The sequence below is a fragment of the Galeopterus variegatus genome, unplaced genomic scaffold, assembly GCF_000696425.1.
Source record: "Galeopterus variegatus unplaced genomic scaffold, G_variegatus-3.0.2 Scaffold10161, whole genome shotgun sequence".
In the NCBI taxonomy this organism is placed as follows: domain Eukaryota; kingdom Metazoa; phylum Chordata; class Mammalia; order Dermoptera; family Cynocephalidae; genus Galeopterus; species Galeopterus variegatus.
The window spans coordinates 38,305-51,965 of NW_007736272.1; the positions used below are offsets into that span (position 1 = coordinate 38,305).

General features: G+C 38.2%; 1 protein-coding gene across 1 annotated transcript in view; it reads right to left on the reverse strand.

The window, feature by feature from the left end:
• Positions 1–5,286: 5,286 nt before the first annotated feature.
• Positions 5,287–13,661, reverse strand: part of LOC103609835 (multiple PDZ domain protein-like) — a gene marked incomplete at its 5' end in the record, with an annotated part of 22,593 nt that continues 14,218 nt past the window's right edge. The window contains 2 exons of the mRNA XM_008594108.1: positions 5,287–6,077; positions 11,226–11,349. Coding sequence (XP_008592330.1) covers positions 5,931–6,077; positions 11,226–11,349 — 271 coding nt within the window. The remainder of the gene's footprint in view (positions 6,078–11,225; positions 11,350–13,661) is intronic.

Below are 13,661 nucleotides of genomic sequence, written 5' to 3' on the forward strand. Positions count from 1 at the left end.
GATGGCGTCAGTTGCATCCAAGGTGATGTGACCAAGTCCAAGATGGTGCCAGTCGCATCCATGATGACGTCAGTGACGTGACTGCATCCAAGATGGCACTGGCTATGTCCAAGATCTATCAGAGGCGAGTCACTTACTCCCTTTGGCACATTCCCTCCGCTTGTGAAATGGGAGTAGTGGTGTGGCAGGTAGGACTGAGTCCAGCTCTTTGTTTTGTTTTGTGGCTGGCCAATACACAGATCTGAACTCCTTTTGGCCTTGGTGTTACTATACTGAGCTCTAACCAACTGAGCTAACACTGGCCAGCCCTTCTGATGCTGCGGTTGCCACCATTTCTAAAAATCTGATTCTAGAAAGAGGATCAAAGAAATTTTTGCTGCTGCATAATTTTGTCTAGCATGCTTCCTGATACTTGACATCTTAGGGCCCGAAGCCCAAAGCAGCTGGCTTGCTCCTCAACGTGACTGGAAATGGAAGCGCTGTTCAGAATAGGTGGGGGATGGGCTGGCCCGGTGGCGCACTGGAGAGTGCGCAGCGCAGCCGAGGGTTCGGATCCCATGTGGAGACCGGTTCCCACTCACTGGCTGAGCGCGGTGCGGGCGCCACACCGAGGGTTGCGATCCCCTTACCGGTCAGTAAAAAAGACAAAAAGAGAAAAAAAAAAAAAAAAAGAATAGGTGGGGGTTAAAGGCTTTACACACTGTCACACACACAAATGACTCATCCAAATGTTAGTTCATCTTGGCATTGTGGAGATAGTGAAATGTTTCTTTTTTTGTCTTTGCTTAAATATAGAGCATGTGAAGATTACAAGTCAAGGCTGGCTGGTTAGCTCTGTTGGTTAGAGTGCAGTGTTGATAAGACCAAGGTCAAGGGTTTGGATCCTTGAATCCACCGGCTGCCAAAAATAAAAATAAAAAGACAAAAAGTTAAGGAAATTACAAGTCAAACTGTCAAAAACTTAACATTTGCACTAGGCTGACATAAAACTGGAAGTATAACCTAAATTTAAAAATTTGACTTCAAAAGTCTCACAGGGCTGGTCAGTTAGTTTAGTTGGTTGAAGTGCAATCTTATAACACCACACGCCTGAAGGATTAAGTGCTATGGGAATCGCCCTCACATGGTAGTAAGCAAGGAGAAAACTGGACATGATATTTGGGGTTTTTTTTGTTTTTTAAAGAAGAGGGTAAGGGGATCTTAACCCTTGACTTGGTGTTGTCAGCACCACGCTCTCCCAAGTGAGCCACGAGCCGGCCCCTGGACATGATATTTGGGGTTTTTTTTGTTTTTTAAAGAAGAGGGTAAGGGGATCTTAACCCTTGACTTGGTGTTGTCAGCACCACGCTCTCCCAAGTGAGCCACGAGCCGGCCCCTGGACATGATATTTGAAACGACGGTTTTCAGACATTAGACAACAGGCAGCACAGGATTTTGAACCCCAGAAGAAGAGAAACAATTAAGTTCTACAACTGACCCAGTTCAATGTCTGAAGTAGTATCCAGGCCACTCTCAGGAAGGGGGAACTCAAACAGACCCCACGAGTACAGGAGAGAGAGATCAAGGTTCAGGCAGGCCAAGATGGCTAGAATTTGTAAAGCAGAGTACTGAACAGAAAGGAGCTACACAGAGAGAACACTATGGAGATCTGCTCTTTGTTGACTACTAATCTGCACATGCAAGAGGGGAAACCCTCAAGGCCAGAAAAGCAGCTCCAGAAAGCAATTCTTGGAGTTTAGACAGGGCCATGAATAGTTTCTACCTGTCAGAGTGGAAGGACCTCACAACACACAGGCATTGGGTAGAATTCTTAAATTAGTGCCTTAATTAAGGGGCAAAATTACTCCCTAAATTAAAGGCTGACCTAGACCCACCCTAAGAAAGCTTGAAAACAAGACTTAAAAGGATCAGACTGATCACAAGTAACTTAACTGCATGCAAGAACAGTTCAATGCTATTTAAAGGAATACAACAGAATTCAGCACCTAACCATTAAATTTTACAATGTTTGGCATCCAATAAAAAAATTATCAGGCACATAAAGCAGAAAAGACCCTTCCATAACCAGGAAAGATAAATCAATCAATAGAAACAGTCCCAAGAGTGTCACAGATGATGAAATTAGTAGAGAGGATCTTAATTATAAATCTTAAAATATAATCAGGTATATAAGGCAGAGGCAAAGTATGACCTACAGGCCAAATTGGGCTTGCTGCTTGTTACAAATAGTTTTATTGAAACAAAGCCAAGCTCATTTATCTATGTACTGTCTATTGCTGCTTTCATGTTGCAATGGCAAAGTTGAGTAGTTGTGACAAAGACCGCAAAGCTTAAAATATTTACTATCTGGTTCTTTACACCAAAAGTTTGTGGAACCATGATATAAAGGAAAACATGAACATGAGATGGGAAATGAAGGTATAAAAAAAGGCCCAAATAAAACTTTTTTTTTTTTTTTAAATAAAAAGATGACCGATAAGGGAATCTTAACCCTTGTCTTGGTGTTGTCAGCACCATGCTCTCCCAAGTGAGCCATGGGCCGGCCCTCCAAATAAAACTTCTAAAGATGGAACATACCGTATTTGCAAAGTACACTGCATGGAATCAACATGAAGACGAATCTGACCTAGTATCTGTTTCCAAAGAAGCTTATCATCTGGTGAGGGGAGACTGAATTCTTTGACAATGAATGGGCAGGGAGAAGGCAAGAAGTGCTGCTTGGGAGGGTAGCTGCGTTAAAATAACAGCAGTGTGCAATTCCAAATTCCTGGGATTAGGGTGCGTACCAGGTTAAAATTACTTGCCAAAGGGTTGCTGGTAGTTGACATGCCTTGTCTTGTCCCAGAGGTGGGGGGGCAGGACTATGGAGTTGATATTCCTCCCTACCCTAATGGCCTGGCTGATGATGGAAGCCCTGCTTGCAGCTCAGTTGCTGGGGTTTTTTTTTTTTTTTTTAAGAGTTATCAAGTGACTTTATTTTTTGGCAGCTGACCGGTATGGGGATCACCCTTGACCTTGATGTTATAACACCATGCTTTGACTGACTGAGCTAACTTGACAGCCAGTCGCTCTTTTTGAGAGCACAAGCTCTAGTTCCTCAAACCCACACCATTATAATCAGTTTCACACTTTGCTACTTGATTTTGGGCTACAGTTCAGAGGTAAGCCATCCTCAGAAATATGTATTTTCAAGAGGTCATTACTGATTGAAACCACTAATCGCCAGCGTAAGATTCTAATTTCAGAATACCTCTGTAAATGGGATAAGACACTTATTACTAATATTTAGGTAGTACTTATTATGAACAGGGGACTGCACTAAGGGTTCTACTTTGATTTTACTTATTAGAGCACTTGGAAACCCCTTGCCCCCCTTTCTAATTGAAGAAACTAAAGCACAGGGTGATTAAATGACTTGGATAAGGTCACATAGCTAGTAAGTTAGGACTCAAGCTCAGGCAGTGTGATGCCAACACGTGCCCTTCGAACTACCCTACTAGCTCCTTTGTAATGCATTTGTTCTAATGCCTGACAACACAGCTGGCAGTTAATACATGAGATGACTATTAAATGGATTCCAGATTTTAACAGCACTGGAAAACGGTGTAAAAGTTGATTTTTTTTTTTATTAGGGAACAAAAGGTTGAAGAAAAAACAAAATCAGACACAGAAATTAAACTTTTTCATATATAATGAGACTCCATTTACTCCTTAGGCAACTACATTTATTTAGGATATTAAATAACATCTTATGTACAAACATTAAGCAGTTTTTTTCCTGGTTTACTTCCCTCTCATGCTAACTCCAATTAATGATATCATTGTTATACTTAAGTGGCCCAAATGATGAGGCTAAAACAATATATGTCATTATAAGAAAATTACTTCTTTCACAGATTTCCATCTTCATATTCTCTCAGCTTGTCGGTAAGTTCTGATGCAAAAAATTCCTTTTGGCAAGGCAATTATTTATTAGTCATGCAAGCAGAGACAGAACCAGTTATGTAAAACACTAGTTCTGTCAGTTTACTGCAGCAAGAAGTATAAAACATCACAATTCCTTTATCAATAGACTTTTAGTAGCATGACCTAAAAGGGCAGTGTATAAAGAAACACAACAACAATGTATTACTTCAAAATGTATATTTAATTGCCATTCCATCAGAATCAAGCAGAATCACATTTTAAAAGTATATATATATGTATATATTTTAAGGTGCATTTTCAAGTTTTATTTGGGTTTCATTTCTTCTTGGCTGCCTGAGGTGTTCTTGCAAATATAATTGATATAGAACATTCTGAGGTTGGTAGCTTCTCATGCACTGAAAGATGAGATCCTAACAACACTGCATATCTTAGATACATTAGAAATTTCAAAAGCCATGTGTAATTTCAGAAAACTTAATACCAGTCATGAAAAACATTTTCAACATAAAATTTAGGCACTCTATACTTTGGAATAGCCACAAAATATTCCAAAAAGAGTTAATGCACTTTGTGATTACACCTACTCAAAGATAATTTTCAATATCTATACTTATTAAATAACATTTTAAATTAGAGTCCATTAAACTTTGAGAATTACTGTGAACAATTTGCAGCACTGTGTTATAGTTAAATAATGCTGAATTATTTCTATTACTGTCCCTGGTACTCATCCTTCATGGCACTTTTTTTATAGAGTACCCTACAGCATTCAATGATGAGCATCTCCCTGCTTTTCCTGCTAATATGTGAATAAGAATACCCATAATCAACTTTAAAGGTATTCCTATATTTTCCACTGTAGTTGCTTTCTTAGCATGCAAAACATCAAACGGGAGACTCCCTGGAGACCAGGACACAGCAGCCAAGCATCTTCATCACTGATTCCTAGGTCATTTTGTTTGCTCAGTCACTTTGCAGCTAACATGTTGCTTTATCTAGGTTTCTGCTGCACTGGCTGGCATGGAGGTAAAGGGAAGGATAATCAACTTTGTCACTCTACTTTGCACAAGGCCAATGCCACACAGACCTCATCTGGTTTGAGGCAAAACTTACTGATCTCTGCAGTGTGGTTCTGGGGCTTCTGCCTCCTTGTTTGAAGGCTGAGGGGTGGGAAGGGTGTCTGCCTATTGAGACACCATTAATTCCCGATGAACTTCCCAGACTTGAAAATAACTTAGCATTGTTAGAGTTCAGAACATGGATGCTAATTGTTCCTGTTGAGAATAAGGTGCATTTGCTCAGTGATATGCATTTATGTAGCTCAGAAAACAATTAGAAAGCCTTTCAGATCTTGACTCATCAAAATCACCAATGATAACATATAAAGATCTATCCAGAGAAATGAATTTGAAACTTATTTGGCTATAAGTTGTACAGAAGAGAACACAGTAATTTCCCATAGGAGAGAATTTGGCATTTCATCCTGGGGATCACTGGTAAGTTAATTATGCTGCTAATGTTTTCTGGCTTACTTGAAGAGACAATTAGCATAAGTAAATCATGAGTGAGATGACAAGTTGCTTAACATTTGTTTCTGTTCATCAAATGAGATGTGAGGTTGCTGTAAAGCCTCTGTATGAGTAGGGGATGGGGAGAGAAGGGTATAAGGAATGAGAGGTTGTTAACTCCAGTTTTGGCAAATATAATCAGAACCAGTTATTACTAGTTGGCAAACATCGGTGTTAAATGCAAAACAGCTAAGACTCATTTAAGTTTTACCATTAACTTTCACTAATAGGTGACAGAAGCTGGAAACATTAGGCAGATCATTGTTGATCTGGGAAATTCACATGAAACCTCAGCCTCCTCTTCTGAGCAGGGAGGATGAGATGGTAAGAATAAAGGTAAATTTTCATTGAGGTTGCTTTTCATCCCACCCAGAGCTTCATCTTCCTGTGGATATTCTAAACAGCAACATCTGTCTTGTGATCAGGACCCAAGGCTCACGACAGCACAGTTAAGGTTACGGTCCCTTTCTGGTGTTTTAGAATGGTGACAGCTTGCTCGTGAGTAACACCTTCCAGGGTCTCACCATTAACAGCTAAAATCTGATCGCCTCGTTTTAATCGGCCATCATCTGCAGCTGCTCCCTACAAACAAGAAACATTCCAGTTTAATCCAGAGCAAAGCAGTTTATATTAAATTAATATTAAAACCTCTAATTAGTGTCTGATGTGCATATTAGAAGAGTAGCCTTAAAAACTACCAATTAAAGTTTTTTCTAGGTAATGTTTTAAATTAAGAAAAAGGCAGAGTATATTGTTTGAATAATGGTTGAATAGTAACCATAATTATGAATCATTTACATAAATACTAGTAGAAATCTACTGACACTCACATTTCTTTTAATACAAGCAGAACCTTATTTCAATATTCAGTATTAAATGGAATTGGATGTCATATTCATGGAAATATTAATATACAAAAAAGGCAGATAGAACTGAATCTGATGTTAGTCTTATTCCTAGTACCATCATTATATAGGTTTCCTATTGCATTATTAAGCTATCAGTACTGTGATCTGTCAAAAATAAGTATAGCCTCTAAATGGCTGGATTGTATGATATGTGAATTATATCTCAATAAAGTTGTTATATACACATACACAAGGCTACCTCAAAAACTTAATGGAAAAATGGAATTAAAACATAATATGTATATTTCCATGAACTTTTAAAAGTACCCTTGTATATATTAAATATATAAAATTGTAGCATTTCTAAAAATTTTATAATACATTCAAAAGCTTCAACTTCATCTTTGATCATCAAATAGGTTTCTAAATGACTACTTTTATTATATACTCCGTCATGCATGGCTCCTCAAAATGGCACAAAGCAAGCGAAAGTTTTTTTTTTCATTCTGAAGCTGAGTATCTTAAAATGCCATATTACTAGAAACATTTTTAAAATTTTTCATAGCTATACACTTTCCTTTTTTATTGAAACATAATTGATAATACATATTTGTGGGGTACGGAGTTGACTATCAAAATTTGTGTATAATACCAGATGATCAAATCAGGATAATTAGCATATTCATCATTACAATACATCATCATTCTTTGTGTCCCTTAACCAATCTCACTAGAAACATTTTAGACTGGTAAAGGAAGAAAAGATCTAGAAAATGGAGGCTTTCTCCATCTGTTGGAGTAACTGTTAAAGTCCCTTGAAAAGTCAGTGCCAGAAGACTCCTTAACATGAGGTCAAGTCCACAGGCACTTTGCCCTCGAAGCCAAGCAAAGAGGCACTAGTATTCCTGAGATGCCTGACCACCTGCAGGACAAAGGTCCTGAGGTGCTGGGGTAATTACCCAGACTTTCTAAATTGTGAAAAGGGTGAAATTCCTATATGAATGTGCAATAAAGAATATTTAAAACCAGATCTATACTGGGGGGGGGGGGATACTAAAATCAAATAACTTTCAACTTTATGCAAATCTTTTAAGAAAATAATTATTAACTGCACTAAAGACAGGATTAAACAAGTAACTAGTTAAAATATCATATTCTGATAAAATCAGAATGACTAGGCAAAACATGCTAAGATTTAAGGGCTTCAGTAAACCTCAAATCTGTGTAAATTAGTTTTTTTTTGTTTTTTTTTTTGCAGTTGGCTTATATTGGGGATCTGAACCTGTGACCTTGGTGTTATAAGTCTCACTCTAACAAACTGAGCTAACTGGCCAGCCGTAGTTTTTAAAAAAACATATTAAACTCTTCAAATTTTCATTTTTAGTAATGCAAAAAAAGGATGGTTTTTCAACTTCCTAGGATTTATACTCTGTTTCAGGTATTACAGTGCTTTCTTGCTAATTACTTACTGACTTGTATCTACTCTCCTACTTTATCAATGTGGCATTTGTGGACTAAAAAAGGGAAGGAGGAAATAAATGGCTTAAAGACCTCCACCTAGAATTGTGGCTCAACTCAGCATTTGTCCCACCTTGGTCACTCAGCCTTCTCAGATGCTGTAAAATGGGCATCTACTATCTACCCGTGGCCTGTTCGAAGGATTAAATGTAATGACTCAGTATGTGCTCAGTAATATAGTATAATAAAGTGAGACTCTAATAACAATCAAACTCTTGTTTCAGATTTTATAGGCTTTGAAAAACTGCTCCCTAAATTTTTAGAGTTGTTGAACTATTTAGGCCAATCTCTGCTGGCTTAGGGTAAAATTCAGCTGCTGAAGAACTAAGACCTAAGGTTGACTTTGATTTTTACATTTCCAACCAACCAAATACCTGAAAGAAAATGGAAGGACTCAATAGCCTGTTAATCAGAGTGACTTAGTCTCACAACTCCTACATGCCCAAGGTGCCTGTGATGCTTCACATTTCTGGAGGGGGTAAAAAACCTCAATGGGCCAGATTCTTCTTTTTTTTTTTTGGCAGCTGGCCAGTACAGGAATCTGAACCCTTGACCTTGGTGTTATAACACTGCAATTTAACCAACTGAGCTATCCAGCCAGCCCCCAAATTTAATAATTTCTTAGTTGAGCAAGAGATCTATTAAAATAAGCTTAGGACACCAAAAAGTTCACATAAAATCCATGTCCCGTGGATATCTGAGCTTCAGAAATCTGAAAAGAGAAACATTTTAAAGAATGTATGTTCAGTGTGAGCTGGCCAGTTAGCTCAGTTGGTTAGAGCATGGTGCTGATAACAGCAAGGTCCAGGGTTTGATGCCTGTACTGCCCAGCTGCAAAAAAAAGAAAAAAGAAAAATATATATTTATATATTTATGTTCACTGTAAAGGAAACATGGAAAATGTCTATCTTCTACCTATATATCTAGTTCCTAGAACTTCAAAATTCCTATGGGGGAAATGTTTAGCTCAGTGTCAGAATTCATTTTAGAAAGACTTCACCATTGAAAAAAAATTTCCTTTGCCAGGTTTTGGTTTATTGATTCTCTATAGAGAACTTCAAAATTTGGACATATTGGTTTACTATAGCAAAAAGGAAAGAGAAAGACACCAAACTCAATCTTATAATAAACTCTATGGGACTATCTAAATAATAATGATGATAATTATTATTTGCATTGGCATATTCTTTTATTGAGACTGACTGTACGAAGTGAGCCATTTGCTAGGGCTTAGGATTTTTCTTTTTCTTTTTTTTCAAAATTCAGAGCTTTTCATTTTTAGGTATGCCTTTTACAAAAATGATCTATTCCTTAAAAAATAAAACATACCAAGGATATTCAATATTTATTATTTATAATGTTTACTTGCATAGGTGCTTCCTAAATGAGACCCCGCCCCCTTTTATTTTTTGCAGCTGGCTGGGAGGGGATCTGAACCCTTGACCCTGGTGTTATCAGCACCATGCTCTCCCAAGTGAGCTAACCAGCCAGCTGCCAGCCTAAATGAGCCCTTTCAATGGGGACCTTTGAAAAGGGCATTCTATATGAACTTGAGTCCATTCTTTATTCCCACTACTCTTGTCCCACTGGGATTTGATGGTGATTTCTCTTAAAAATTCACCAGCAATGCATGGCCATCTCACTCTCAACTGTATGTTCTGGTGACCCGACAAAAGGTGTCCGGATCCCATCCCACCAATCTGTGTGAAAGTGTAAATAGGTACAGCTGAGACAGCTGCTGAACTCTGGGCCCAGGTCAAAAGGCCTCAGAAGCCAACCAGCCTCTCCCTGGACCGCAGCTGATCTACCCACAGATATCATGAAGTGAGCTAGTCATTACAAACATCCCAGAGGGGCTTTATGGAGGCAAAGGCAGGCCGGCAGGACTAGCTAAAACATGGGAGCAAACTTTGCAACCTCTCCACTATCCCTATCTACAAAGCTGGCTCTTTCAAAAGCAAAATCTAAGAATGCCCCTGGAAGAATAGTGATCACAACTACTTATAGTGTTAAGTGTCTCAAGAGAAGGGTAATCAGTATATGGTTTATCTACCTTGGGGAGTATTAGGCTGGGGCATCGCTGTTACCCAGAATGTTTCTCAGCTGCCTTCCCTCTTCCCCCTTTTGCCTAGCAGCAGTTCAACAGGTGTGTGTTTGAGAAGACCATGCCTGCTTAATAGGCACTCTAGCAAGATGAAACAGTGGGTAAATCTGCAGCTGCCCGATGTAGTTCATAAGCAAATGCCAAATGACTTCAGGGTTCTATGTCAGGTCATGAGTAGGCCTAATTAACAGGTGATAAGATCTACACAGGTAAAAGCAAGCTTGTGTTTAATGTATGGTATAGCTTTCTAGAAAGAGAATCTATCTTATTTCTCTTTCTGAAGACTTTTTTTTTTTTTTTAAAGGAAAATAAAACTCCAGGAGGCAACTGGATCAAGTCATAAACAAATGACTGTAGTACAACCAATGAAAAAAAAAGTTGTAATATCAATACTTAAATAGCTTTCGGAGATCTTCAAAATTTATAATAAAATTAAATTCCAATTTTCAAAATTATAATGAAGTTAAAAATAATTATTGTAACAGCTATCTAGAGGCAGCAGTGGGAATGGACACCATGACCTCTGTACTAATTAACTAGGCGGAGATCTTCAAAATTTATAATAAAATTAAATTCCAATTTTCAAAATTATAATGAAGTTAAAAATAATTATTCTAACAGCTATCTAGAGGCAGCAGTGGGAATGGACACCATGACCTCTGTACTAATTAACTAGGATATATTGGAAGTAATATTTCATTCCTGAAGAATACATTATTATCAAGTCTTAGTCTAACCTATTGGGCTGATCCTGTAAGTACCTGGCAGGGTAGTGGAAAAGAGAAACCACCTTAAGCTAAAGTATCCTCAAGTTTTTGGTGATGGGCAGCCATTAATGCTTGCAGTGATCTGAGGCTTGTATGAAGCTTTCTGCCCCAGCCCTCTGGTGTCTGTTATCTTTTCTTAAAGGAGAAAGCCAAGTCTTTTTTGTAGCCCAGAACAATATTTCAAAGTCTAGCTTCCGAAGAGTGTGAATAGGCACTGCTCCCTATTCTGTGTTGCTGAAAGAAGACTCTTTAACATCTAGGAACATCTCCTTCTGTAATAGAATCCAAAGAAAATTACACTTTTTGTGACTCTGCTATTATACAAGAACTTTCTTGCCCTAGCCTGGTATGGGAATTTTCTATATATTCAAATGAAATAAGCATACATGCGCACATCCAAGTTAAACCCAAAGTAAAGCAAAGCAAAGCACTTAAAAAAAATCTCACCTAGGTTTGATAAAAAAAAAAAAGTATAGTAAAAAGGAAAAAATACCTTTGCAAATATAGTCTTGACATAAATTGGCAGGTCTCCATGGGGACTTCCATAACCCCCTACAATACTAAACCCCAATCCTTCAGAGCCTTTCTCCAAAGTAATAATCTTAGGTGGAGGTGTTCTGAAAACATAATGCATGCTGTTTAAATTCAAGAATAGATATGGAGAGGGAATTTCATTTTAATGGAAGAACACAGTTTTGAGAGAGACTTTCATACTGCGAAGCTATGAAGGTCGGTTTATAAAATCAAACTCTGAGAAAGCAATCTAGAAACTTACATTAAAATTTCCCACGTCATGTCAACTAATCCCCAATATTCTTGGTGTTTTAGGGATATCTCTTTCATAAAACACATTGCTTTCTAAATCAAAAATAAAGTCATGATGCTGAAATTGTCAAAGCACCCACACCCTTCTGTATACTCAGTTTTTAACTCTTAAAAATTTTGTTTAAAGCTGAAGGAAACTGTCTTTACATCCCTGAAGAATGTGCATGGAGACAGAGTGGTAGCGTGTTATGTGAGCATGGTGAGACTGCCAGTCTCCAGGTGGACTTTCGTCTAAAACAGGTAATGGCCATCCAATAGCTCAGGACACTGCTGCTCCTCTTCTGCCTGAATACCCTGTGCCTGTCCACTACTCCCACCTAGGGTGGGGGCTCATTCCTCACAGCTCGCCTCCGATGGGAGGTGCTCCAGACTCCTTTAGGAGGATGAGCCATATCCTCTGTGATCCCCTTACGCTTGGTCTGTATTTCCATGAAGGTGCTTATATCATATTGTAATTCCCTAACATCTTTCTCCTCTGCCAGACTATGAGCTCCTTAGGTCTTAGTCATCTGAGCAGTCTCAGCACTATGCCATGTGCTTGTCACAAACTCAGGATCATGAACATGTAAATGAGAACTGAAATCCAGGAGAGAAGAGAGAAACCAAGGTGAAGCTAAACGAATAAAAAAAATCTGGTTTCAAATGTATAATTTAGATTTTCAAAGCTTCGTCCAGTGTGGAAGTCTTCTCTCTCAGAAACAACATGGCTAAAAATTAAATTACTTATGTGGGCTTAAACAATTTAATCTAAACTTACTGATGCCAATTTCTTAATCCCAAATGCTACTGTCCAAAGGGTACAAAGCTAAAGGACTCTGGTATCCCAGACCCTATCATCTTATTTGTGGTAGGAGGTTTGTATCTGTGTACTGGCAGTGTCACTTGTTTTGTGGCAACATGCATGTCTGCGACGCAGTCATCTGGCATCAACTCAGCAATTCATGTATGCAGAGAAATTTGTAAAACGGATAGAAGCGACCTTTGAGTATGCTGTTCTGTCTGACTAGATTACTCTTCCCTCTCCTCCTCCTCAATTTTGCCTGGCTTATTTTAGGGTTGATTTTCATCTGGTTCACACTGAAACAAACCAATTGTTGATGTACTTACTGGTTGTTTACAGTAAGCATCCATAAGAATTGTTGATGGTCTATACCATATAAATAACTGTTTGAAATGCCACCCTGCTTATTTCAGTTCTTTCAAAACTTAGCTTAACTCTTTTATAACCATGGATCTATGGGTCTGTTTCCCCAATTCTGTGGGAGCTCCTTGAGTACTGGGGCATTACTTTTACTTACATTTCTAAGTTTGAATCGTCAGGACTTAGCACTTGTATAGTATCTGGCCTTAGAAAGGCACTCAATAAATACCTGTTGAAATAATGATGAATTATTCCCTATGGCTGAATAGTAATGATGTCATGAGTAAGGCTCTACTTTTTGCCTCTTTCTGCCCTTCTAAGTACTGTCAGTAATGGCCCACTGGCTGGATTTGAATATGATTCACATTTCCTCTTTCAAACACAACCCCCATTTCCAAGGAAATTGGAATGGGAACCTAGATGCCCCAAGCCATTGTTTTAGAGCTCGCTTCTGAGGCCACCAAATAATTAGAGACCTTCATAATAATTGTGAAGGCAGGGACTTATTTTCAAGGGGAGAGGGAGAAGTGTGGCTCTACTCCTGAACTGACAATATCATACGGAGTTTGCTTTCAATTATCTCACAGTGTCATAACGTTTTCAATCAATTAGTTTTACTTTACTTTCATATAGAAGACTAGTTTAAAAAAAAAAAAGAAAGAAAGAAAATCTCCAAATATTAGCAGTGGTGGAATTATAAGTAATTGTAAAAATTCTTTTATGCTAGTGGTTCCCAACCTCCCAAAAGCTGTGGAATTATAGCAAAGGAATCAATGACAAGGGGATCTCTATAATTCCATAGCCACATCAAGGATGCTAAAGGGACACCACTCTTCCTATAAGGGCCCTGGGTTTTTTTCTTTTTAAAAAGGAAAGTGCCATTGTAACTTGAAAATGTTATACTTTCATATTTTTGACATATTTTAATGGCATGCATTTATTACTTTTATAATGAGAAAAAAA